General features: G+C 45.8%; 2 protein-coding genes across 7 annotated transcripts in view; both read left to right on the top strand.

The window, feature by feature from the left end:
* Nucleotides 1-6,046, top strand: part of NMNAT1 (nicotinamide nucleotide adenylyltransferase 1) — a 29,058-nt gene extending 23,012 nt beyond the window's left edge. For 5 of the 6 annotated variants that reach the window (XM_036090524.2, XM_036090520.2, XM_036090519.2 and 2 more), the window contains 2 exons: nucleotides 62-204; nucleotides 548-6,046. In XM_036090524.2, coding sequence (XP_035946417.1) covers nucleotides 62-204; nucleotides 548-948 — 544 coding nt within the window. In that variant the 3' untranslated portion in view covers nucleotides 949-6,046. The remainder of the gene's footprint in view (nucleotides 1-61; nucleotides 205-547) is intronic. The other variant, XR_013448387.1, reaches the window with a different exon arrangement.
* A 5,554-nt stretch (nucleotides 6,047-11,600) lies between these two features.
* RBP7 (retinol binding protein 7) lies at nucleotides 11,601-26,832 on the top strand. Its single transcript, XM_036090528.2, has 4 exons — nucleotides 11,601-11,735; nucleotides 23,552-23,730; nucleotides 23,855-23,956; nucleotides 26,584-26,832. Exons 1-4 carry the CDS (start codon nucleotides 11,663-11,665, stop codon nucleotides 26,632-26,634), a joined length of 405 nt encoding a protein of 134 aa, XP_035946421.2. The 5' UTR covers nucleotides 11,601-11,662; the 3' UTR covers nucleotides 26,635-26,832.
* The last annotated feature ends 1,038 nt before the right edge of the window (nucleotides 26,833-27,870 follow it).

The following is a 27,870-nucleotide window of genomic DNA, read 5'->3' as shown; positions in this document are numbered from 1 at the left end:
GACAGTATTTTAATTGAATGTTGTGAGAAGAGAAATGCGCTATTGCTTTGTTGTCTTGTAGACACCATCAGGAGAAACTGGAGGCTGGGAGCTGTGACCACCAGCAGGACTCACCTACGTCAGGGAGGCCCGGACAGAAAAGGAAGTGGGTGGAACAAAGACAAGATTTTAGTCAAAAGAAATTGCTAGAGCCAAAACCAAAAGGTCTGTATGTTTCATCAAGACTTACCAACTAAAGTAGATAAAATTCTAGAGCTGAGCAAGCCCCCTTTGTATTTTCATTTCATATTCAGTATGTGTGAGTGCCTGGAAAATGCCCCTTGTTAGTTTTGTGAAGGGAGGGAGGGAAGGGAAGGAAAAGGCATCTTGAGCTTATTTCTCCTACAGTGGTCCTTAACTTTTGTGGTATCCTAGATCTCTTTTGAGAATCTGATTCTGATCAAAACTATGAACCCTCTAGCCAGAAAAACACATTGTTGTGTTCATTTTGATGCAGGGAGTTATTAGCAAAGCAGACCCTGAAGCTGTGTTTTCTTCTTCTTCCCAGTTGTGCCAGAGGTAAAGCTACTGTGTGGGGCAGATTTATTGGAGTCCTTTGCTGTTCCCAATCTGTGGAAGAGTGAGGATATCACCCAAATTGTGGGAGACTATGGGCTCATATGTATTACTCGGGCTGGAAATGATGCTCAGAAATTCATCTATGAATCTGATGCACTGTGGAAACACCGGAACAACATTCACCTGGTGAATGAATGGATCACCAATGACATCTCATCCACAAAGATCCGGCGAGCCCTCAGAAGGGGCCAGAGCATTCGCTACTTGGTACCAGACCTTGTCCAAGAATATATCGAAAAGCATGATTTGTATAGCTATGAGAGTGAGGAGAAGAATGTCGGGGTCATCCTGGCTCCTTTGCAGAGGAAAGTTGCGGACGCTAACTCATAAATCCTACAGAATGATATTTTGGATTTCCAGTTTGGGAATTTGAAACAGTCTGGGTGTTAGTAACTGGGAAGAGAAATTGTGATCCTGTTTCATAAACTAAAGCTTCTTAAAAGTTTGGTAAAAATCAATAGTAGATTAAAATCAGGTTTATCATTTTATTGGAAATTGCTAAGATGAATGTTTTCAATATGGTCTTTTTTTTTTCTTTTCTTTTTTGAAGAATGTACAAATCCTTGAATCTTTTTTTTTTTTTTTTAAAGATTTTATTTATTTATTTGAGACAGAGAGAATGAGAGAGAGAGCACATGAGAAGGGGGAGGGTCAGAGGGAGAAGCAGGCTCCCTGCCGAGCAGGGAGCCCGATGCGGGACTCGATCCAGGGACTCCAGGATCATGACCTGAGCCGAAGGCGGTCGCTTAACCAACTGAGCCACCCAGGCGCCCTGAATCTTTAAAATGGGATTAACGGCACTAAAATCAGAAGACATTCAGTTTAACTACAAATAAGAAGTCAAAAAGGACATTTTGGTTTTACCACATAAGAGGAACAAAGTGGGAAAAACAAGAGTCCATTTAAAATGCTAACTTTAGGGGTGCCTGGGTGGCTCAGTTGGTTAAGCATCCAACTCTTGGCTTCGGCTCAGGTTGCGATCTCGCGGTGATGGGATCGAGCCCCGTGTCAGGCTCTACATTCAGCGTGGAGTCGGCTTCAGAATCTCTCTCCCTCTCCCTCCTGCTCACTCTCTTTCTCAAGTAAATAAATAAATAAAATCTTTAAAAAAAAACTATTTAATATCCTAACTTTAGTTATAAAGGGAATTAACATTTTGTGCATGCCTGTTTCTAGGCATTCTTCACCAGGGGTGGCCAAGGAAATAATTCTTAAAATAGTGATCTTATGAAGTGCACCGCTGATCAGTCATCTTCAGCTGTAAACTTGACGCTACGGTTCAGTCTCTGGCACACGTCCGAAGTTGGCCGGTTAAGTTTTGCCAAGACACATCTGCCTGGAGCCCCACCTGTGGCCTCAAGTGTTCAGAAAGGTGCACCGGTGTTCCTTCTGCCCACAGCCGAGGTAGAGCAGTAGTGTGGGTGTTAGTCACTGGGGAAAGGAGTTGTGAGCCTGTTTCATCAACTAAAGCTTAGAAGTTTGGTAAAAACTAATAGTAAATTAAAATCAGGTTACACGTTATGCATGTTCTCTCAGCACAGCCTCTGGTGGCTCTGGCCATCTGCCATCTTGCTGGCTTCAGGAATAACTTCGGAGATGACGTCACACTACCTGGAACAGAGAGAACCGCAGAGAATGAGGGAACTTATTCAAGGATTTTATTAAATATCAGTGCTCTTAGCCTTTTTTTTTTTTTTTTCCTCTTAGCCTTTCTTAATAGCTTAATAAACCAAAGATGAACGGAGATCCTGCGAACATGGGAAATGCCGCACTGGATGAGCTCAGCAGTTCCTCCCACTCAGAATTTTGGGCACTGACAAATGGCTGGTTGGAAGAACGCTCCATGATCTCAGTCTAAAACTCTCTTGAGTTTCTGAAGAGCCTTGCTGCTTCTGTTCCAGCCTGCTGTGAATCTGCCATTTGTGAATTTAAGCAGAAAAAGGGTCTATGTTCTTACCCTTTTCCCCTTGTCCTTTTATATGCACTTTAACCAAAGTAGAACTCCCAAATAATAATTGAGGTCATAGCTTTTTTTTATGTTACAAAGACAAGCTTGTTATACAGTTGGATGCTGATTAAAATTTTGTGGAGGTTTTACCAACTGGTAAAGCAGTAAGACTAGAAATAGCTTTTTATAAAGTAGTTTCATGATTCAGGAAAATCATCCTGTGATAAAAACAGGACTAAAGTTAAATTTCTCATGACAGTACAATAATTTACTTTTTTGCAATTTATATTTCATACCTACACCATTCTAGATGAAGGGCTTATGACTCTGCGGAAGGAAAAAATACTTAAAACTATGCAGTTGTCCAGTCAGATCTGAATACACCGTCTGCATAGGGACAATGTGAAAGCCAGCCAACGTGCATTCTGCAGCTCCTGACTTACTGAAGCCAGCAGGCCAACCTGACAAAGACCGGGAGGGCTGAAGAGCCTGCCGCCAGTAGGCTTCAGTCTCTGCTGACGGAGTGACAGGTTAGAGTCTCGGATCGTAGAGATGAGGGTCATTTCTCACCCTCCTTAGCTTTTTGGAGTTGAGAGTTGAAGCGGTCCTGAAAAAGAACCGTCTAGAAGCAGATGAAGCTACTGAAGTGTGTAACTTTGATTTCTTCTCGAAGACTGCACTTCGCTCATCTGATGTGTGTATGGACTGCAGAATGCTGGAGATGCTAGAAACTTCTTTTATTTTGTAGAAACTTCTCTTATACCATGGTGCCTTCCTACTTAGAAGTGCCCAACCATGCTCAGCTGTGAGTATATTGACCTCAGGACCCACTGGGTAAAGCCTTTGAGGACCTCCCAGGAGACGTGGTAATAGTGAAATGATCCTGTTGTTTCGCTATTTATGGGTCAATACCTTTGTACATGGAACAAGCTGCTTTTAGCTTTGTCCTAGTACCAAGGATGCTGCTAATGCCACAGCATAATGACATAGTTTTGGGTGACCCCAAGGGCAGAATTTCCTCTTTTGATAATGGAAATTAGAACAATGAATTTCACAGGGGAATAAATATTAATAATTGTGACTTCCATTGAGGAAGAGGAAAATATGCCACTATTTCCTATTATGGCTTTTTCATAATCTGCTTTTGTAATGTGAATTTTGAGTTTAGCAAATGTGTAAAGCTGGTGTTTTGTGTGTCTGATGCTGGTGTTTTTTATGTGTTGTGCTCCTTTACCCCTCACACTGGGTAATTTGAGTGCAGCAAATGAACAAAAGTCCTTTACTGGCAGCTTAATTCAGTTGAATGTACAACGTCTGGAGAATTTTTTGTTGTTTACCTGTTTAGGGGACAAGTGTGAACAGTAAACCATTTAGATAAAGAGGACTGGGTTCTCCTTGGTGATCAGGGTGGAGAGATCGAGCCAGAGGCATGATTTAGGCCCATCTTGCATCAAAGGATGCTCGCTCTTTTTCTGCCATCTGGAGGGTCTCCCCGCAGGATGGAGGGAAGCCGTCAGGGTCAGCATGCATGGTAGTGGCAGGGTATTTTTCTTACCCAGCCTCTGATTCACTTCTGTCAGCCCAGAAGTCACCATATGGTGAAATGGGCTCCTTTAGCATTGACTTCTGGGTGCCACAGGACATCCCTTCCCCTGCCATCCTCATACCCGTTCCCACAGGCCTCATGATCTAGAACATTCGTCGCAGCGTCCACCCACCGGTGAGGCCGTACAGTGGCTCTGAAATCTGTCCCTAGCTTACCGGTGGTGCTGTCTGAACCTCAGGACGCCAGCACTGAGCACCTACGGTGTGCTGGGCGGGACTGAGTCGGAAAGAAACGAGGCACAATCAGGTGACTGGTATAAATGACACACCCGAGGCCTGAATGAGCAGTTTGTCTTCAGAGCCTGGGCTCTTAACCTCTTTATGCCTCATGTAACATAATACTCTTCAAAGAATGAAGTTTTAGCCAAATCTTGGTGTTTTCATCCACCCCAAGTGGACGAGTACAAATAACACTTGCAACATGATAGTCTGACGGTGACGTGTGGTGTGTTCTGTCCGCGCAGAAGGACCAAGTGGAGCCTGCCCGGTGTTAGCAGTTCCTTGGAATAAGGGCAGTGAATGCCCAGAGCGGGGTGGTAGGAGCCACAGGTCACTCTTCAGCAGCAGAGGCAGGAAGAATGGCACCCAGACGCCCGGCCAGTACTGCAGTGCCACCGGGCAGCACTGTTCCCTGCAAGACAGAGCAGAAGCGATTCTGCCCCGGACGCGGGTTGCCAGCGCCAGGCGTGCCAGCCAGCTGGCTGCGGGGGAAGGGCGGGGGCGGGCACTGACTCCCAGAGTCTCCTTCTGCAGAAGAATGCCGTGATCTCTGGGGTCCCTCCAGCTGTGAGATGAGATCGGCCCGGTGGAAGGTTGGCACCTGTCCCTTGTCCTCCATGTGACCAGGAAGCATTTCTTGGAACACTATTATTATGTGAAGTGCCAACGGGGAGCACACAAGTACAAGTCGGTCCCTGCCGCCAGGTCGCCTACAGTTAGGTGGTGAGAAAAGGCCACATCTGGAGCATCAGCAAGGGACTCTGCAGCATCACTGCTGAGGGGTTCCTAAACGTGAGCGCCTGGAAGCCAGGGTGGAGGGCCCTCCAGGGGGAGCTCCTCACACTGGGAATATTTGTCATTCATCCGAAGGCCAAGGAGTCCTGTTTCTGTTCTGTCTGCGGGGCTTTTGTTTTTCTAATGCGGGCAACCTTACGTGGGAGGAACAACCTACAAGGAGATGCTGAGAACCGGCGTGCCATGCCCCCGTATGTTACCACAGTTGTACGAAGGGCTCGCAGGAGGGACTGAGGAGCCGAGGACAGTCAAGGAAGAAAGGAGGTATTTTTTAAAAAAATCGTTTGCCCTATTCGGTCCTCCCCAAGGTCTCAAGAACAAACCGCTGCAAGGGAAATCAGTGAGCTGTGTTTGGCCCAGCTCATGGAGGCAAAGTCCTGCTACCTTCTTCAAGGTACATTCTTGGCATCCAAAGTTTCTCTGGATTAATAGGCTTTAAAACAGTGCAGCTAGGGCGCCTGGCTGGCTCAGGTGGTTAAGCGACTGCCTTCAGCTCAGGTCATGATCCCGGAGTCCTGGGATCGAGTCCCGCATCGGGCTTCCGGCTCGGCGGGGAGCCTGCTTCTCCCTCTGACCCTATCCTCTCTCATGCTGTTTCTCTCTCTCTCTCTCAAATAAATAAATAAATAAAATCTTAAAAAAAAAACTAACAGTGCAGCTAGAAGTATCACTCCCAGACCTGAGCTTCTGGCCACACTGTTCTCGTTGAAATAGTAGTACTCAGGGCGCCTGGGGGGCTCAGTCGGTTGAGTGTCTGCCTTCGGCTCAGGTCATGATCATCGGAGAGCCTGCTTCTCCCTCTTCTCTGCTCGTATGCTCCCTCTCTCTCAAATAGATAAATAAAATATTTTTTAAAAAATAGTATTGTAGTATTTTTTAAAATATTTTTTTGAAGTATTTTTTTAGATTATTTTCTTCTTTTTTCTTTTTTTAATTTAAATTTTAGGTAGTTAACATAAAAGTGCGATATTGATTTCAGGAGAATTCCATCACTTAAATACAACACCCAGTGCTCACCATAACAAATGCCCTCCTTAATACCCATCACCCATCTAGCCCGTCCCCCGCCCACTTCCCTCCAGCAACCCTCAGTTTGTTCTCTGTAGTTGAGAGTCTCTTACGGCTTGTTTCATTCTCTCCAAAGCTTGCTTTATTTATGAGAGAGAGAGAAAGAGAGAGTGCCCATGAGTTGGGGGGAGGGGCAGAATGATCAAATCCTCAAGCAGACCCCGAGCTGAGCAGGAAGTCCGACATGGGGCTCAATCCCACAACCCATGAGATCATGACCTTGAGCCAAAGCCAAGAGTCAGAGGCTCAACGGACCGAGCCACCCAGGAGCCCCATGGTAGTATTTTATTTAACATTTGCTAAGTACTCTCAGCAAGTTAAACATGCTCAGAACGGAACCATAATTAGCTCTTCTGCCCTCAAACAGGTTCAAAAAGGCAAATAAGTTACTTAAGGAGACAAGAGTAATTTAACTTACTTATTTTCTATATCAGGATATTTTCCACTGCAGGTAAACAGGAATTTTAACTCCAGGTGGTATAAACAATAAGGACACTTACACCCAGAAGTGCAGATGGAGGGCCGGATTCAGGGTGCGCAAACTGAACGAGTGGTGTCATCGGGGACCCAGGGGCTTTCCATCCCCCCACTCTGCAGCTCACGGCGTCCTGAGTCTGGAGCTCCTTCAGTAGTAGGATGGTCACTGTAGCAAGGCTTCCCTGCTCTTGTTCAAAAGTGGGAGAAAGGCTGGCTCCCTGGGGCTTTGTTAAAATCAAAGAAACATCTTTCCCAACAGGCCTACCAAACTTAACCAAACTTATCATATATCCTTGGCGGATTCAAATTCATTGAAATTTGCTTGTCCCTAAAACCAATCACTGTCAAAGGAGGTAGCCCTTCTGTGATTGGCTTAGTCTTAAACTAACCCAGGTCTCACTCCTAAACCTGGACCAAGCTCCTTGATGGCAATGCTTCTCTGCCTTAGGGGGTGGAAGGATGGATGGCATGAAGTGTCCACAGTGTCCACGCCATTCTTTGCTCAACCAGTACCAGACTCCACCCGGTGAGACAAGAGTGAGTCCACTGCCAAGTGCCCCTCATTCATTCCCATCCATTTCGGTCAAGGAGGAGCAGAGTTGGTACACAGGTTTAGGATCTCATCTTGGCTATAATCTTATGATTTACTTTGCCAGTATGGAGAGGAAGAAAGGGCTCAAATTGGCCAAATAAATTTCACCCCTCTTTCCAGAGAGAACTTTTGGTCCTAGTCTAGAAAAAAGATCCAAGAATTGTGGAGGAGAAAATTACTCTTTATCCCATGGCCAAGCTCAGTCTATGTCCGCTTCAACTGAAATTCAACTCTATCCATACCACATGGCCCTTGCTCAAGCTAGCCAAAAGCCATACCAACCGGCACAGATGCCAAAATTATTATTAGTTATTTCTGTGACTTTCATTTTCAGGCCAGCATTTAGAACAATAAGATTTTAAAGGTAGGAAGTAAGTGTGACTTTTCCATGTCCTGTTCCTTTAGTTTTCTGGAATTTAAATAGGCTCCATGCTCCAGAAATCTGGTCAGAGTTCATCGTTCTCTGCCATTAAATGGTAAGATATAGCTAATCCAGGATTTGATATCAGCCTGTCATATTCCGCCAAAGGAATCAATGTCTTATAGTTAGGAGAATCAACAGTCTCATTCTGGGTGGGCCACTCTCGTTTCTCAGCAAAAATGGCATTTCTCCTTTGAAAAAGGCTGCAGCCATTCATTCAACAAACATTTATGGAACACTTGCCAGGCACCGTGCTAGGCCCTGGAGATGCTGTAGAGGCAAATGAGATGAACGTGGTCTCTGCCCTTAAAATTTTAATGAAAAAGGGAGTCAAAAAACAAACCAAAAAAAGATAATTGTGGATTATGATAATTATAAGGAAGTGGAGATGTGATGCAGAGTAAATGGATATGAGAAATGTATCAGAAGACTGTCCTAAAAAGGTGACTCAGAGGTTATTAAAGAGAGTCAAGTATTTTTTTGTCCACGTTCTAAACCAACTGAAAAATGAAATGAAAAAAAACAACAAATGAATGAAAATAGCATTTAAAAAAAATTTTTTTAAGTAATCTCTACACCCAAGGTGGGCTCAAACTCATGACCCTAAGATCAAGAGTCATCTGCTCCATGGACTGAGCCCACAGGCACCCAGAAAATAGCATCTTTACAACTGAGAAAGTCTGATAAACGTTCAAAGTTGAAGCCTGCTGTGAGGCTCAAAGCGGAATTAGGTAACCGTGACAGATTATGTGTTTCCAAGATGGCTGTTATGAGACCTCCCATCCCACTTGCTCTTCGTACAATGTGACATTGAGAAATGAGGTCCAAGTTCCCTCCCTTTGGATTTGGGTAGGCGTGTGACTCCAGCGGAAATGACGTTATGTGACTTCGGAGACTAGGGCATAAAAGACAGTACGGCATCTTACTGGTTCTCTTGGAATGCTCCTTCTCAAAACCCAACCCCCCATGCTGTGAGGGAGCCCAAGCAGCCCACGGACAGGCCCCCATGGATAGGAACCTGGCTTCTGGCCCACAGCCCTGGCTGGGCTCCAAGCTAAGACAGCCCGCACTAATTTGCCAACGGTGAGAATGAGCCATTTTGGAAATGTCTTCTCCTACCTGCCAATGTAGGGTCGGGGTACCCCCGCTAATACTACATGGAGCTGGGATGAGCCTTCCCCTGCGAGCCATGCCCAAATTGCAGATTTAAGAGGAAATTAATGATTTTTGTTATTTTTAAGCCATTAAATTGGGGGGAGCAATAATAGCTTATATACTAACTCCCCTAGACTAGACTTTGGAACAGTTAACCAGAGGGAAAGTTTGGATCTGTAAAACAAATACACTCTCGAGTCTGTGTCAAAAGGGGGGAAGGAAAAAGTGGGAATACCCTGCATTTAGAATGTTTGATAGATTAACTCTACCTTACAGTAGAGAAAAATGGTTCAGTGGCTGTGTGCCTAAGGCAAGCAACACATTCTAGGTTTTCCTGGAACTTTTCCACCTGGAGCAGTGAGAGTCCCATGTGTTGGGCATTCCTTCAGTCCTGGGGAAACCAGGATGGGTGGTCACCCTTGCTGCCTCCAAGCAGAGAACTCATTCCACTTCCACGACAAGGAAGTAGGTTTGGAAAGAAGCCAGGGTGTTTAGGGGAAATTTCTCTCCATGAAGAGCATGATTAGAAAAGACTGTTCCCCTAATTGTGACTTTTGAACTGGAAGTCAAAGGAGCTAACCATGCAAAAACCAGAGAAGAACATCCCAGGAAGAGGGAACACTGTATACAAAGACCCTGAAGAAGGAAACAAAACTGCTGTGATTGGAGTTCCTGAGTTGGGGAAGACAGAATGTAATACTGTTGGAGAAGTATCCAGAAGCCAAATCAGGAAGGGCTTTATAAACCATAGGAGAGAGTGCAAATTTCCTTTTAAGAAAAATAGGACAACACCTAAGAGTTTTAAGTAGAGGAGTGAAAAGATCCGAATTACTTTTCTCAAAAGCTTGCCCTCCTGGCTACAGTGTGGAGAATGGTTTGGTGGGATCAGAGGGGAAGCAGCAAGTCCAGGGAGGAGGCAAGACATGATGGCAGCTTAGGTTAGGATAGTAAAACCTCCAGGACTTGCTGACAGATTAGAAATGGATGATCAGAGAAGAGAGAAATCCACAGTATCTACTGGGTTTTTGGCTTGAGCAACCAGGTGACTGGTAAACCAGTCATGTGGTTTATGGAGACGAGGAAAGCGAAGAATAACTATTGCGTGCCATCCTGGATGTGTTCAGTTTTAGACGCATTTCAGACATCCAAGTGGAGACACCAAGCAGGCAGTGAGAGGTGGCAAAGGAGCTCAGAAGTCAGGCTGCCTGGGTTTGCATCCAGACTCTCCCACCAACTGCATAACCTCTCTTTGCCTCAGTTTTTGTCTCTGTCAAATGGACATAATAACGTAACTATTGGAGAAGTAGGATTTTGTGACGAATGATAATATACACAGTAAGCACTCAATAAATGTTAGCTATTAATATATTTGAGTCTGCAGCGCCGGGCTTGCTCAGTTGGTAGAGCATGAGATTCCTGATCTCCAGGTTGTAAGTTCGAGCCCCCATTCGGTGTAGAGAACTTAAAAATAAAATCTTGGGGCACCTGACTGGCTCAGTTGGTAGACTATGCAACTCTTAATCTCAGGGTCGTGAGTTCAAGCCCCACATTGGGTGTGGAGCCTACTTAAAATAAAATAATAAAAAAATAAAAAATAAAATCTTTAATATACAAGTATATATTTAAAGATTTATATTTAATATATAATATAAAGATAAATAATATAAATATTTTGAAATATATAGAAATGTAAATCTTTATATTTAATGTATATATTAAATATAAATATATATTTGAGTCTGGAGCTCATGGGTGAGGTCAGAAATAGACCCTAACTTTTGGAGCCAGCCTATATGGATGGTGTTTGTGACTAATACTGTAGGTTAGCCTCCATTCCCAACCCTCTTCTCGGTTGCCTTTCTCTACTGTCAAGACTGAAGAGGAGATGGGAGATTCCTCAGGCTCCCTTGCAGTTAGAAGTGGCATGTGACAGGGTGCCTGGGTGGCTCAGTCGTTAAGCATCTGCCTTCCGCTCAGGTCATGATCCCAGGATCCTGGAATCGAGTCCCACATCGGGCTCCTTGCTCAGCAGGGAGTCCGGTTCTCCCTCTCCCTCTGCCCCTGCTTGTGTCCCCTCTCTCGCTGTGTCTCTCTCTGTCGAATAAATAAATAAAATCTTAAAAAAAAAAAAAAAGTGGCATGTGACATAGCTTTGGCCAATGACTGTAAACAGGAATCTAATGACGGGATAATGGCAGGTGGTGCTTTCCCCCTTCCTTCTCACCTGGAACGCGGATGTCTTGGCTGGAAGCCCAGCAGCCAGTTCATGATGGTGAGGTAACCAGCAGGCATAAAAGGCCAGGAGAATCACAGAGACTCCACTTCCACCTTGGGGAGTTGCCAAATCATCCCCCATCCCGGGACTGCTTGATAGGTAAGAGAAACCAACCTCTAGTATGTTGAGACCACCAGAGTTGGGTTTCTTGGCCGGAGACGCTAATTAATGCCATGCATTTGAATTCCCTTGGTCATAAGTACCATGCAGGCAGAGAGAAAAAAGTGTGGCCGGGAAGCCAGGGTTTAGAGCTCAAGAGGAGGAGGAGGAGGAGGAGGAGGAAGGCGCAGGAAAGCAGGAGTGGCCACGCGCGGGGCCGGCCGGAGCCCAGAGGGTTTCCCAGCAGGTGCGTCCAGGCTCGGCTCCTCCGGGCGCGGCTGTCACCTCGCGGTCCCGCCCCGGCCCGCCTCCTCCCCCCGCCCCCCCCACCCCCAGGCCGCAGATAAGCCGAGGCCCCGCCGCCCGCGGCCGCCGTCGCCCTGCCCCGCCATGCCCGCCGACCTCAGCGGCACCTGGAACCTGCTCAGCTGCGACAACTTCGAGGGCTACATGCTGGCCCTAGGTAGGGCGGGCCTGGCCTGGCCGTCCGTTTCCCGGGGCGGCCGTCTCCCCGTACCCCGGTACCCCCGTACCCCCGTCCGTCTCCCCCTCCTCCGTCCCTCCCGTCCATTCTCCATCCCCCCCACCCCGTTTCCCAGTCTCCCCGTCCTGTGTCCCTACTCCCGACCATCCAGTGTCCCCCCAACCCCCTGTCCCTACATCTCCGTCTCCCCGTCCCCTCACCCCTTCCCCCTTCTCCCCGTCCCCCCTCTTCCGTACCCTCCCCGTCCATCCTCCGTACCCCCCTTCCCGTCCCCCCGTCCTTCCATCTCCCCGGTCGCCCGTCCGTCCTCCTCTGCCCCCGTCGGTCTCTACCCGCCCGGTGGCCAAGTCTCCTGTCCCACCGCGGACAGCTGAGGCGCCGGCCACCTCGCAGGAGGACTCGGGGGTCCGATCCCCGTCCCGGTCCCTCTGCGCCGGGGCTCTGGGTTTCCCGGAGCCCGGTGGCTCTGCTAGGGAGGTCGCCGGCCCTCGGAGTCCGAGCTCCGGGCTGCGCTGAGGTGCACGCGGTCCCCGCCGCCCCCACCAGGCGACTCTGGTGCCCGCTAGAGTTCGGGAACCGCTTTGGAAATCTTTGGTTTTCTGACTTCCCCGCTCCCCTCGAGGGCTTGGGTGGGGACAAGAAACTCAGACCCCTTGGTGGCCACCCACCCTTGGCCCCAGGGACGCAGTGCCAGCCCGGGGAGGGGGCGGGGGGCGACAGTCCCGGGTGCCTGGAGGGGTTGCTTCTTCGCCTGAGAGGGAAGGGGACTTGGTGGCCGCCCGGGGTGTGTAAGGGGTGGCGGGGGTCTGACCCATGTCCTTGCTTCCCAGAGGGCTTGGAGAATGTTTCCCGCCCTTGATGGTAGAACGCCTCCCTTCCTTACCGGTTCCCGGTTTGTCCTGCTCTTACTGTCATTCTTCAGATGTGGGGCATCGGAGCACCTCGGTGCCGAGCGCCTTCCCCTAAGTGACACCCATCAGTGGCTAGAGCTGCTGGGAGCATGGGGACCCAGCAGCTGCTTTGGCTTCTCCTTATCTGACACTGGGCCTGTTTCTCCATCTATAAGTTCAGACGGAGGGAGGGGGCCGATTTTTTTTCTTTTCAAAAAAATTGTGGTAAACTATACAAGACATAAAATTGGCCATTTAAGCCCTTTGAAATGTACAGTTCTGTGGCTCCAGTGTGTTTTTAAGAGTTCTGTGCTTTTGGTAGGCTTCTCTCCTCCCTTCTCACACCAGGGAGGGAAGTCCGGGGCTTCTCAAGCTAACTCTGATTCAGACCGCCGTAAAACCCTGCAGCGGAGGAAGGACATACTTTGCTCATCCCATCCTAGGTTCATGGGCTGGGGCCGTGTAAATTAGACGAACAAAAGACAGCTTAACCACCAGAAGTTAGTTGCACGTGGGCGGGGAGGGCACCTGGGCGCACTCAGTGTTGCGCGGCTGGAATTTGAGCGAGTCTGTGGGGCATCTTAGCAAAGAGCAGTAACTTTGTTGAGAAGTGACAAGACGGAGACTTTGAGTTTAGTTTCTGGGGAGCGAATTGTGGGGAAGGTAACTAACAATACAAGGGGCTGGTTGGGAAGGTTTATCATGGAAGTTCTGGGGCCATCTCTAGGCTGCTAAGAGACCAGAGCTGCCTCCCTAACTTCTGCCTGTCCTGGAACAGAGGGGAGAGGGGACAACTTGACAAATTTATGTCCTGCTTTTAGGCAAATGGGGGAGGGCAGAGAGCTTTGCTTCTGTCGGCTTCTTCCCAGGTACCTTCAGTTCAATATAATCAGTATGCCAGAGTGGCATATTTTGGGATGGCGTATCCTGCTCACCCTTCAACCTGAATCGCATTTCCTTTCTGTTTCCAATTCCTAAGTAGGAATGAATGCTTACGTTTCCCAAAGGTGGTAGGTCCTGATATTTTACTTATCTGCCCACCTCCAAATTAGTGGTGACATGTGACCCTAAGTGCTTTCTTCCCTGATTTATCTGGCTGCGATCTGGCTACTTGTGTGGGGGATAAAGGCTAAACGTCAGGTGATGGCTTCGAATGTTGCCTTGCTGTGTACTGTGTTTGTGACGATCTCCGTGGCTTTTAGAGCAAACCTCTGAGACAACAGGGAATGGAGTCAAGAGTCACCATTCCAAGTATGGGAAGACATCCTGTGCTAAGTCCGTCTGGTATCACAAAGCAGGCTTCCGGGTGCCTGGGTGGCTCAGTCGTTAAGCGTCTGCCTTCGGCTCAGGTCATGATCTCAGAGTCCTGGGATCGAGTCCCACATCCAGCTCCCTGCTCGGCGGGAGGCCTGCTTCTCCCTCTCCACCCCTCCTGCTTATATTCCCTCTCTCACTGTGTCTCTCTCTGTCAAATAAATAAAATCTTTAAAAAAAAAAAACACACACACACACAAAAAAACAAAGCAGGCTTCTGAGGGTGCCTGGGTGGCTCCGTCGGTTAAGCGTCTGCCTTCAACTCAGGTCATGATTCCGGGGTCCTGGGATCGAGCCCCACATCGGGCTCCCTGCTCAGCGGGGAGTCTGCTTCTCCCTCTCCCTCTGTGCTCTCGCTCTCTCTCAAATAAAAAATAAAATCTTTTTTTTTTTTTAATTTTATTTATTTATTTGACAGAGAGAGACACAGCGAGAGAGGGAACACAAGCAGGGGGAGTGGGAGAGGGAGAAGCAGGCTTCCCGCTGAGCAGGGAGCCCGATGCGGGGCTCGATCCCAGGACCCTGGGATCACGACCTGAGCCGAAGGCAGACGCTTAACGACTGAGCCACCCAGGTGCCCCTAGTTTCCCTTTTTGTTAAACGAGGTAGTTGGGCCGGATCGGATATTCTAAGTTTCTCAGTTACAGACCAAGAGATCTCTTGCATTTTATATGATAGCTGAAATCAGACTTAAAACCTCTTGCCTGTTCCTCATAAGCTGGGAAGAAAGTGATCTGGCAAACATTGTAAAGAACACAGCCTCCAGGGTCAACCCAGTCTCCCCTGGGCAGATTAGGGGCTCAGGACCAGATGAGGGTAGGGTTTTGTTGCTCAGAACTAGCAGGAGCTTCTTAGCTTGCACACTATGTGCCTCACCCCAGATCCCAGATCTACAGCATCAGAATCTGCATTTAACCAGATTCTCAGGTGATTCAGATGCCAATTAAAATTTAAGAAGTGCTGCTCTCTGATGTGTCAAGTGGTCCTTGGGACAACTGCAGAATGTAACTACAGTTGACCTTGAACACACAGTTTGAACTATGCGGGTCTGCTTATATGAGGATTTTTTTTTTAAATAAATGCAGTATAGAATTGTTCATGTATTTTCTCTTATGATTTTCTTAATGACATTTTCTTTTCTCTAGCTTTATTTTAAGAATATAGCATCTAATACACATAACGTACAAAATGTGTATTAACTGTGTTATTGGGAAGGCTTCTGGTCAACAGGAGGCTATTAATAGTTAAGTTTTGAGGGAGTCAAAATTATACAAGGATTTTCAACTGAGCACACAGGTGCGGGGGGGGGCAGTGTGGTGGTGGGGGGGGGGGACTCCCCTAACCCTAACCCCAGTGTTGTTCAGGGTGAACTGTACTGTAAAACCTATTGTCCCTATTTATGTATGTTCTAATGCCAACTTATGCAGAAGTATTTAGACCTTTCCTGAGGACTTTTGCCTCTGCTAATGGCAAACCAATTTATACTAACTCTCCCAAAGAAGATAGCTAAATTAAGCTAGACTATATATATATATATATATATTTTGACTATATATATATATTTCTTGAACAGACTGTAGTTTCACTGTGAATCATCTTGGTGGTCCAGAAAAATCTCAAGACCTGAACTTGAATTCAGGTGCTCCCAGACAGCTAGTAGCCTTAAAAGCAATTTAAAAAAACCCTCTTTGGAGGAAGAGAACGTCATGGCAGCTCTGTATGCACACTCTACAGAAACAATGCCCAGGAAATAATCACAGTCAAACAAGTACATACGGAGATAAAAAGGCATGACAAGAAAATTCTGGAAGGTGTTGCCTCTGTTTGTTGCCATGATTGTGGTGATAGTACCATGGGTGTTTGCTTAAGTCCAGACACATTAAATTGCACATATTAAATATGTACTGTTTTTTGTACATCAATTACACCTCAATAAAGCTGTTAAAAAATTAAAAGACCCTAATAGCAAGAACCCGTAGAAACAAGAACAACAGAAACAGGGTCTCCAGATACTGGGATTATCTGAAATAGAACAAGAAGCAGTTATGCTGAGCTTAATTATGGCAAAGAACCAGAATCTATACAAAGTAACATAGCAGAGTCGAGAAAGAAACAAATAGAAATTCTAGAATTGAAACATAACAAGCAAACTTAGAACAAGCTCTGTTCTTCAGATTCCCCTCTGTGTCCCATGTTTTCAGAGATAAGGATGCTCCTAACCTCCGTTGTAGAGAAGGCACCTCTCGTATGACGATTTTAGGACCTGCTTAGGGGTAAGGTCAGAAAGCTCTTCTCCCACATACCATTCCTCAGATTCCTTCAGCTTGAACTATTCAGCATGCCAAGCTACCATATTTTGGGGGAGCGTGACCTATGCCCCATCAAGAACAGAGTTTCTGCCTAGGAGGATGAAAAAATTCTGGAATTGGATAATGGTGGTGGCTGGACAACACTGTGGATCTACTTACCACCCTTGAACTGTATGCCTAATAATGGATAAAATGGTAAATTTTATGTTAGGTATATTTTATTGCAAGGAGACTTTAGTAGAAAACCTACAGTAAATCCTATACTACATTTAAAAAAATTGAAACTCCTTTTAAATGCAGTTGTTTGAATTGATTAATAAGTACGTTTTATGAATTAGCCTTCCCTCCTATCTTCACCATGTCTTATTGATGTGGGAAAGAAAGGAAAAAGAAAAATTAAATTTCCTTACTTCGTACAGCCCCTGGACAAGTCCTTGAAACAAGCAGAGTGACCTTCCTCTGGGAGCTCAGCTGCCTCGGTGTTGACACTTTGCTAAGGGCAGAAGGCAATCTTAGCCCGACCCCCAGGATCCTGTAAGTCTACTTTAACTAAAATCCCTTTGGAAACTTCCTTTATCTCTACCCCCCAAGATACATATTGGCAATCATCCCCCAAGCATATGATCCACCGATATACATCTGAAGGGTCTCATGACTGAGGGTTTACTAGACGGTAACAAATGACCTTTTCCCAACAATAGCTAGCCCCCTCAGGATCCTGGAAACCTTGCTTCCAAAATACCTGGGAGACTTACGCTATCCCTGACCCCCTCCCAACTTGAAAGTATATAATGGGCCACTCGTCATGACCCCAGTGCAGCTCCTGCTGCCCACGGGTCCTGTGCCCAAGCTTTAATAAAACTACCCTATTGCACCAAAGACGTCTCAAGAATTCTTTCTTGGCCATCGGCTTTGAACCCTAACATCTTTCCTACATCATTATGACTTTACACAGTGAACTAAAACATGTTTTGTTTTGTTTTTAAAGATTTTATTTATTTATTTGACAGAGACAGCGAGAGAGGGAACACAAGCAGGGGGAGTGGGAGAGGGAGAAGCAGGCTTCCCGCGGAGCAGGGAGCCCGATGTGGGGCTCGATCCCAGGACTCTGGGATCACGACCCGAGACAAAGGCAGACGCTCAATGACTGAGCCATGCAGGCACCCCTAAAACATGTTTTTTAAACACAAAGTTTTATACTTCAGGTGAGTAAAGATAGCTCCTATAATAAAAACCAGAGAATCCTTATCTTTTTCATTAGATGGAAGGAATATACAACCAGGACATCCATCCCTTTTGGTGAAAAACAGAGCTTGAGATCTCTGTCCTGGCTGAATATTTAACTTAACAAAGTGCTTAGTAAATTATACAATGTCTTACGTTTAGATTCTTTAAAAAAAATAAGCACATAGCACATAGAAGGAATTTATGACACAGAACTGGAATAATCAAGGTTCTTCTAGGTTCAAGAGGATTGTTTTCAGGGTGCCTGGGTGGCTCAGTCGGTTAAGCTTCTGCTTTGGGATTGAGCCCCATGTGGGGCTCCCTGCTCAGCAGGGAGTCTGCTTCTCCCTCTCCCTCTGACCCTACCCCCCCACTTGTGTGCACACTCTCAAATAAATAAATAAAATCTTTAAAAAAAAAAAAGGAAGATTGTTTTCAATTTTCCTTTAATTGGAACAGATTCTCCTCTTAAAGGGAGACTTTGATTATTCTGTTTTCACCCCCCTTCTTGGTTATAAGCGCATTTATAACTTTGATCTCTCTACCCTTACTCCCACCCCCAGTAAAAGGTATTTAAATATTTCATTTGCCTGAAGAGAGGGAAGGTCGTACCACAGCCGATAAGAAAGTGTCTCTCCTTAAAGCTACTGTTCAACAAACTCCAGGAATCTCCTCCAGCTTTAATCCATTAATGAATATCATTTAGGCACTTCCTGTGTATTAGGGGCTGGGCAGGGGGAAGGTATATAAAGAAGCAAAGAAAGTGCCTGCTGTCTGAGATTTCCTATTCCAGTGCAGAGGGAGGGCACCTCCCCTGCCCTAGGGCTTTGCACACACTAGGTGTGTGTTTAATACATGCAACTTGACAGAGGAAAAAGCAAATGATAAGAGACATACAAGTGTGGGGGAGAAAATGCTATTCTTTGGATAAAGGCAGACAGTGGAAACCTTCAATTCTAGGTATTAAACAGTCATCAACTGAAACTACCAGCATTTCACTTTCAAAGAAGTGAGGACGGTAGGGCAACCTATATAGGTTTCATGGGCACAGAAAGCAGGGCTCCTAAGTTAAAAAGGCAATATGGGATCTGTGGAGGCAAATTATCTAAATCAGGAGGGTGTGTGCAGGTTCTTTGCCTTTGTTTTAGGTATCGATTTTCTAATTGGAACATTGGCTTAAACAATAAGTGAGCCATGCAGTTTTAGAATTATTCAGGATTAGGGTTAACTTTGCTTCTTTTTCTTTTACACAAGGATAGTTTTTCACACCAGAACCTGGGAGATCAGTGTAATTGTAAAACAATCTTCTGAAAGCCCAGCAACTCTGTTGAAGCCTCAGATCTAGTTTAAGTACTAATTCCTTAAGTCATACTTTTAATACTAGAATGGCTATTTACGTAATGCTATAAATGTTAAATTTTATCTTAAGAATTAAGCTAACAATCCTGGATGTTGCTGATAATATACAATATGATGTCAATTTTTTCATATACTTATAGAGAAAATACATTCCATAAGAAAATCACAGACAACACTAGCTCTTTAAACTGGATGGTGTAGGAAAAGAAGTGGTGGCCTCTTCTTTTAAAGGTAGAAGTGAGATGAATGCCTGTTAGCAGAGATAAGAGTCAAGTAAGGTATCAGAGAACACCCAGCAACACATCCTGTGATATGCCCCAGCCAGCAACTCTCTTGAGGGGGGAAAAACTCCTTTTGGACTGGAACTGATCTTGCAGCTCCCCAGCATGGTTCTGACATTGCTCTTTCGTAGCTTCTGCCAAATTGCAAGGAGAATTTGGACAAAGAAGTAAGTTTGCCTGCATTTTAAAGTCTGGAGGATAGGGAACCTGGGTGGCTCAGTTGGTTAAGTGTCTGCCTTCAGTCGGGTCATGGTCTCGGGGTGCTGGGATCGAGCCCCACATCGGGCACTCTGCTCAGTGGGGGGGGGGGTCTACTTCTCCCTCTCCCTCTGTGCTCTCCCCACCCCTCTCTCAAATTAAAAAAAAAAAAAAAGTCTGGAGGAGCTAGCCTGGGGATTGGGAGTTCCTGGTGGACCCCACAGTGGCCAAGGAAGACCCAGGGTGTGAAGCTCCAGGCAGGAAGGAACCAGCTGCTAATGGCTGCTGGTGTTCACCATTCTGTCCCCATCCTCCTCCTTAATCCTGATGACTACGAGAAGGTGGTGGTGTGATCACCTTGCCCAAGATCACCATGTAAGCTGGGATTTAAAACCAATTTCTCTTGGCTCCAAAACCCACGTTGCCTCAAGATTAGAAGTGGCTTTGGGATTAAGGGTTAATGTGAACAGATGAAGTTTAGAAAAGTATATGTCTGTTGGCTTCTTTGAGATCCTGCCCTAAAGGGTACACACACACACACACTTGTAATGGAATGCAAAATAGCTAGATCATCTCTTCCTTATGCATGAATGTCTTATTTCCTACATAAAAACCTAATGGTATGGAAAAGCATGGCTTGCCTGGATAAAAGCCTTACAAGCACAAAGCCATTTGGACCACTGAGGTCACAGCAAACATGGACTGGCAGAAATTGACCAGACCTTAAGCTGATTTAAATTTTGATCTTTAAGGGCACCTGGGTGGCTCAGTTGGTTGAGCATCTGACTTCAGCTTGGGTCATGATCCCGGGGTCCTGGGATCGAGCTCCTTGTGGGGCTCCCTACTCAATGGGAAATCTGCTTCTCCCTCTCCCTCTGCCCCTACCCCTCCGCTCGTGCTCTCTCTCTCAAATAAATAAATAAAATCTTAAAGAAAAATAAATTCTCATCTTTAAAACGACAAGCCCTAAGTAACAATTACAACATGGTAGTACACATTATAAAGTTCCTGGCAATGAATCACTTCACAGATTTTCTTTTTTTTTTTAAGTAATCTCCACACCCAATGTGGGGCTCACAGATTTTAAAAGTATAACTGATGTAAAGTAATAATCTAAAGTTTGTTTTTTGTTTGTTGGGTTGGTTGGTTGTGTTTGACTTACAGAATAGGGTTTAAGGAAAGTCAGCAATAACTATTTTAAATTTGGCTTGGTCTGTTTAATAATGGGATAAGTATTTTAAGGCTTTAGCCTCAGTGCTTAAAGATTGCTGAAAACCAGTAAAGACTGGATCATTTGCAGCTCAAGCTAAAACCTTGCATTCTAGGTGTATTAAAAAAAAAGAGTTTTCTCAAAATAAGGACATTTATATTATTTTGGGGCTAATGAGATGCTGAAGGAGCCCTGCTCCGTGCTTGGCCAAGTTTTCTGGACTGGAAAGGCTTTCTGGGAAGCCCTGGGTGGCAGTTTCATGTCGGATGAAAATGAAATCTGTTAGGCAAACAAATTAAAATGGGGATCGGCACCTGGCTGGCTCAGTCAGTGGAGCGTGCGACTCTTGATCTCAGGGTTGTAAGTTCAAGCCCCACGTTGGATGTAGAGATTACTTAAAAAAAAAAAACATCTTAAAAAAATAAAAAATTAAAAAATGAAACAGGGGTCAACTCTGGAACCAAACTACCTTCATTGAGGCATGTAATTCTCTGAAATGAAGATTCTTGGAACTTTATTTTACATAATAGGATAATCCTAAATGGGAGAACCATGCATGCTCTGTGGCTCATGGAAATGTCTAGGTGATGAGCCAGCGTCGAGTAGTGCCTGACTGCCTATTAGACCATGTCACCTGCACCTAATAGTCCAGTGGCACCCATCTACATCTTCTTGAGTTAGAGCCCAGTGGTCCTTATGGTACCCCGACATTTCAACTCTTGATCCTCTCCGCTCCTCATCTCCCTCATTCTGCTCCAGCCACCCCAGGCTCCTGGTGGTTCCTGAAACCATCCGGCATACCCTTCCTTGGTGTCCCTGGGCTCCCTGTGATCTCTGCCTTACGCTCTCCCCAGAAATCTGCATGGTTTGCTTCTTCACCTCATTTAGCTCTTGCCCGAAGTGTCATCTGGCTACCTACTTAAGATAGCAACAGGTGCCTGGCTGGCTCAATTAGTAGAGCATGTGACTCTTGATCATGGGGTTTTGAGTTTGAGCGCCAAGTTGGGCATAGAGATTACTTAATTAATAAATAAAGTAGGGGCGCCTGGGTGGCTCAGTCGTTAAGCGTCTGCGCTTCACTCATGTCATGGTCCCAGGGTCCTGGGATCGAGCCCCTCATCGGGCTCCCTGCTCAGCGGGAAGCCTGCTTCTCCCACTCCCCGGGCTGGTGTTCCCTCTCTCTCTCTATCTCTGTGTCTCAAATAAATAAATAAAATCTTAAAAAAAAAAAAAGTAAAATAGAACAGCAACAGTTACTTCTAGCTACATAATGTGCTCAAAGCTACTAAATGGGAAATGGGGTTCAAATCCACTGTCTATATCAAAACCTGGATCTTCTCAGCATTCCATGTTTCTTCTGTGTGTGACTCTGTTTTAGGTTTATTTTATTTATTTTTTTAAGATTTTATTTATTTATTTGACAGAGAGAGACACAGAGGGAACACAAGCAGGGGGAGTGGGAGAGGGAGAAGCAGGCTTCCCACTGAGCAGGGAGCCCGATGTGGGGCTCGATCCCAGGACCCTGGGACTATGACCTGAGCCAAAGGCAGACGCTTAACGACTGAGCCACCCAGGCGCCCCTGTTTTAAGGTTTATTAAAGATTTCGGGGCGCCTGGGTGGCTCAGATGGTTGAGCATCTGCCTTCGGCTTGGGTCATGATCCCTGTGTTCTGGGATCGAGCCCCGCGTGGGGCTCCCTGCTCAGAGGAGAGCCTGCTTCTCCTCCTACTGCTCCCCCTGCTTGTGCTCTCTCCCTCTCTCTGTCAAATAAATAAAATCTAAAAAAAAAAAAATTCTAAATGGATAGTAGTATATGCATATTTACAGTGGCTTTCGACCTTTTTTGTTTAGAAACTGTTCAAATGCTTTTTTTTTTTTTTAAAGATTTTACTTATTTGACAGAGACACAGCGAGAGCAGGAACACAAGCAGGGGGAGTGGGAGAGGGAGAAGCAGGCTTCCTGCCGAGCAGGGGCTCGATCCCAGGACCCTGGGACCATGAACTGAGCCGAAGGCAGACGCTTAACGACTGAGCCACCCAGGTGCCCCTGTTCAAATGCTTTTTAAAATTAAAAAAAATTTTTATTTAAATTCAATTCATTAACTATAGTGTATTATCAGTTTCAGAGGTAGAGTTCAGTGATGCATCTGTTGTCCCTAACAAATGCTGTCTTAATCCAAAGTGTAAATACATAAAGCAGACAAAGGCTGAGTTGCTGTGTTTGAGTTTGGGTTGGGGCCTGAGTCCCGTCCCCTTGGCTTCCTTGTCCTCTTCTCTGCCTCTGGGGGGGACTCCCAGAACTGCTTCTGCCAGGCCCCGCTTCAGATCCATTACCTAGGGCACAGCCGGCCAATGACTCTTCCCTGAAAGCTGTTCAAGCTTTTTTTTTTTTTTAAGATTTTATTTATTTATTTGAGAGAGAGCGAATGAGAGAGAGCACATGAAAGGGGGGAGGGTCAGAGGGAGAAGCAGACTCCCTGCCGAGCAGGGAGCCCGATGTGGGACTCGATGCGGGACTCGATCCCGGGACTCCAGGATCATGACCTGAGCCGAAGGCAGTCGCTTAACCAACTGAGCCACCCAGGCGCCCCTGTTCAAGCTTTTTAATCAAGCCTCTGGATAGAGTTTTACCAGGACAACTCCCTACAGATCCAATTTCGGCAGCAAGCGGCATTGAAATTACTAAAGAAACACTAGTGATGAAATACAATGGTTCTGGGGCGCCTGGGTGACTCAGTCGTTAAGCATCTGCCTTCAGCTCAGGTCATGATCCCAGGGTCCTGGGATCGAGCCCCCGCATCGGGCTCCTGCTCGGCGGGAAGCCTGCTTCTCCCTCTCCCACTCCCCCTGCTTGTGTTCCCTCTCTCGCTGTGTCTCTCTCTGTCAAATAAATAAATAAAATCTTAAAAAAAAAAAAAGAAATACAATGGTCTGAGGACAGCTGCCAAATTCTTAGCTTTCGCATCTCGAGTGAATGTTGAGATTTCTTTTTTAAAAATTGTTTTTTAAGGTATTGACTTTGCTACTCGTAAGATAGCCAAGCTGCTGAAGCCACAGAAAGTGATTGAGCAAGATGGGGATTCTTTTACCATCCACACATACAGCAGCCTGAGGAACTACCTTGTTACATTTAAAGTTGGAGAAGAATTTGATGAGGATAATAAAGGCCTGGATAACAGGAAATGCAAGGTAAAAAAAAAAAAATTCAAATGATAACATAGGCTCTTGATTTTGCAAGATTAACTGGGCCTTCTTAGTACCCGTTGAGGAGCCTCCCAGGGCAAACCAGCCTCTTCTCCCCTCTCTCATGCAGAGCCTGGTCACCTGGGACAATGACAGACTCACCTGTGTCCAGAAGGGGGCGAAGAAGAACAGAGGCTGGACCCATTGGATCGAAGGGGACAAACTTCACCTGGTACTTGCCACATTTTGTTCTTACGTCCCATGAGATGATACAGTATTAAACCATGACAGTGTTCCCACCATTCCAACCCGCTGTTTTCAACTTGGCATGTTACCTTCCAGTGTCTGGTAAAGTAGTCTTTTTCATTTACGACAGACCATATTCCAGGTTTCAAAATAATTTTCCTGTTGAGTTCGTCATGTATTAACGGAAAAAAATATAAAGGGGCACCTTGGTAGCTCAGTCGGTTAAGTGTCTGCCTTTGGCTCAGGTCATGATCCCAGGGTCCTGGGATCGAGCCCCGGGTCAGTCTCCCTTCTCCGTAAGGGGCCTGCTTCTCCCTCTCCGCGCCTCCTGCTTGTGCTCTCTCTCAGTCTCTCTCTCAAATAAATTAATAAATAAAACCTTTAAAAAGAAAAAGAAAAAAATATAGTTCTTATAGATAATATATACATATATTACATTTACCTTAATATATGTATTTTATATATATAAAATAAGGTAGCAAACTGGCTTCATAATATTCTATCAGGTTGGTGAACTATTCATTTTTAGAAAACATTTCCATAATCTCAGTGTCCAGGAGTATTGTTTTTAGGGTGTTTTCTGCTACTACTTAACTTCATGTAAGTAGAGCCTTTTGCATCCGTGGATTTACTTCCTGAGGAAGACTTCACAGAGAGGAGCATTGTCAGAGCACGTCACGGCCGCTCTCTACTTAGTGGCCTTACTTCCAAAAGATCGTCTCCTTGCTGATGCCACCAGCACTTCATGAACATACTAGTTATAGCTCAAGCTAATCAATAATTTTGAAATATAATTCAGAAGGTATAGGGGCGCTTGGGTGGCTCAGTCGGTTAAGCGTCCGGCTCATGATCTCAGCTCAGGTCTTGATCTCAGGGTTGTGATTTTAAGCCCCACATTGGGCTCCACACTGGCCGTGGAGCCTACTTAAAAAAAGAGAGAGAGAGAGAAGGTATAAAATTGTACATCAAGGCTTAATTATGGCTTTTTTTTAAAAAAAGATTTTATTTATTTGACAGAAAGAGAGAGAGAGAGAGCAGGAACACAAGCAGGGGGATTGGGAGAGGGAGAAGCAGGCTTCCCGTTGAGCAGGGAGCCCGATGCGAGGCTCGATCCCAGGACCCTGGGATCATGATCCGAGCTGAAGGCAGACGCTTAACGACTGAGCCACCCAGGTGCCCCTAATTATGGCTTTTTAAATGAAAATTGCTTCCTGCCATATGTATTATAATGGCTTATGTTTCTCGAGTGATGATTTTTCACTCAATTACTGTGCTAAATCTTTGTATGCATTATCTAAGTTGGTTTTCAAGACAATCCTGTGAAAGGGACACTATTTTTTCCATTTACAAATGAAGAGACTGAGATTTAGAAATTCCCCAAGGCTGCCAAGTAGAGATTCAAATCCAGATCTGATAAAAATGTGTGCTTTCAACTCTATGCCTTTTTACCGTAATGTATGGAAATCTAAGCCAGACCCATGAAAACAAAATTAGAGCATTTATCTTAAAATTGGATGTGGGTGGTCTTTGAGGGTCTGGGTAGTCTTTGATTACAAAGGCATTGAATATATTTTGATTTTGGGGGCGCCTTGCTGGCTCAGACATGGAGCATGTGACTCTTGATCTTGGGGTTATGAGTTCACACCCCAGGTTGGGTGTGGAGTATTCTTTAAAAAAAAAAAAAGATATTTTGATTCTAGATTGATAAATCTTACACTCTTCTGACAATAGAAACAAAATTAAGAAACTTGCCATCACAAAAATGTAATATGGAACTTCAAGGAAAACACAAATACGTTTGAGGACATACAGGTGAGTTGGCTGTAAGAAGTAATGTTCAAATCGCATGCATCCTTCTTGGCATATACACGAACTCTGCCCAAGCAGAGAATAGAAGGAGCCTTCCTCTGAGGATACTCACAGGGCAATCTCTCCATGCTGTGATATAATACAAAATAAGTATTTGGTCTTGGTACATGGTTCCTAAAACCCTCGGAATCTCCAGAGTAATTAATGAGTGTCTCCTGTAGGCTAATGAGATGATTGGTGGTTGGGGTCTCCCAGATGGCCAAAGATTTAATCAATCATGCCTATGTAATGAAACCTCCACAAACACCCCTAAACGAGAGGGTCTGGAGAGCTTCCTAGTTGGTGAAAACATTGATGTGCTGGGACAGCGTCATTCCTGGAAGGGGCATGAAAGGTCCGCACACGCACCCCCATACTGTGTCCTATGCATCTATTCGGCTGTTCTTGACTTGTATCCTTTATAATAAACCTGTAATGTAAAGAGTGAACCGTTCTTGCAAATTACTGAACCTGAGGAGGGGGTCATGGGAATCCCGTTCATAGCTGGTCCGTCAGAAGTTCGGGTGGCCTGGGACTTGGAACTGATGTCTGAAGTGGGAGCAGTTTTTGAGACTGAGCCTTACTTAACCTGTGGGGTCTGTGCTAGCTCTGGGTCGTTAGTGTCAGAATCGAATTGAATTGTTGGACACCCAGTTGGAAAAGACACCACGTATTTGGAGCCAGAAGTGTTGTGAGTAATAAATAATAATAATAGCCTGCATGCCCACTCATCTTCTTTCTCCTCCTATTCCTCCTTGTCCCTAGGAAATGTTCTGTGAAGGCCAAGTGTGCAAACAGACGTTCCAGAGAGCCTGAGCTGTATCCAGCCACAGAGCCCATGTGTGACTGCAGCTTAACGTTGAAATCTATCCCCAAATGAACAGATGTTCGTCTGTCCTGGTTTGGCGATGGGAACTTGTGGTCGGAGAGATGTCCCCCAGCCTGTACCAGAAGTCATTTACTCTAACTGGGGCAAAACGGCTCCGTTTCAATAAACCTGTCCAACAACCCTGACTTTTCTTCCTTCTAAATTTAGTGTATCCCATTATTTGAAGAAGTATTTTGAAAGCCTTCTAGGTGCACCATGGACACACCAATGAACAGGATGTAATTCCGTCTTCAAGGTCTAGTGAGGAAATGGACAAAACAAGCATCGGAACCGCAGTGATAAGTACAGGCAGCTATGAGAACTCAGGAGGGGAAACCTGACTTTTGGGGATGAGCAAGTGGCAGCAGGGGTCAGGGGTAGCGGAGGTGGTCTCCAGGCTCAGAACTGAAGCACAGGTGGGCAGGAAGCATCGGGAAGCATTCCAGGTAAAAGGCTGGGGGTAAGTTGGAGGGATGTTTGAGGAACTGAAAGAATGTGTTTGCTGGAGCAGGGGCGTATGTGGATGGAATGGTAAGAGATATCAGAGGAGGCTGGAAGGCAGGCAGGGGCTCTTTCATGAAGAATCTGGAAGGCTGGGTGACAGAGCTGATTTGTCCCCAAAGTCATAGGAAGATGGTGCCTGGCTCTAAGCAGATCTGCACAGCTAGGTTGGCTCACAGAAAGGAACCCCAACTGCACAGGGGAGAAAGGGCTCTAGGTGGGGGATGCAATTCGGGAGCCAGTTTAGAAAGCACTGCTAGAAATCCCAGCGTGAGGTGGTGACGGTCAGGAGTACCTGGAGCCCAAGTCTCAAATACAGTGAATGGACTCGGGGCTGGAGAGAAAAAGCTAATCATGTAGGACCCAGACTCATAGTCCAAGGTGGTCGATGAGCCATGAGCTGTAGGGATGATGGAAGGGGAGGGGTCAAGGGAGATGCCCTGTTTGGGGTTCAGGCGGCTGTAGGAAGAAAGGTAGGAGCCAATCAGAAGGCAACACAGAAGAATGAGCTCTGGATATTGAGGGGCCTGTGCCCAGTTTAAGCCAGGCCATCAGGAGAGGATGAGATGATGTGAAGCACATAAACTCTGCATATGGATGAGACTGTATGGGACATTGTGTTTATTTATAAGTAATCTCTACACTCAGGGTGGGCTCAAACTTACAGCCCCAGAATCAAGAGT

This window comes from Halichoerus grypus, chromosome 5 (genome assembly GCF_964656455.1).
Source record: "Halichoerus grypus chromosome 5, mHalGry1.hap1.1, whole genome shotgun sequence".
NCBI classification, from domain to species: Eukaryota; Metazoa; Chordata; class Mammalia; order Carnivora; family Phocidae; genus Halichoerus; species Halichoerus grypus.
The sequence above is the reverse complement of the archived record's forward strand: the minus strand, read 5'-3'. Positions and strand labels throughout refer to the sequence as shown.

Bases quoted from the DNA above. Each gene is read 5' to 3' on its own strand.
- RBP7 (XM_036090528.2), top strand. From the start codon at position 11,663: ATGCCCGCCGACCTCAGCGGCACCTGGAACCTGCTCAGCTGCGACAAC. The intron at 11,736-23,551 runs GTAGGGCGGGCC...TTGTTTTTTAAG, and splicing joins GGGCTACATGCTGGCCCTAG to GTATTGACTTTGCTACTCGT. The intron at 23,731-23,854 runs GTAAAAAAAAAA...TCTCTCATGCAG, and splicing joins TGGATAACAGGAAATGCAAG to AGCCTGGTCACCTGGGACAA.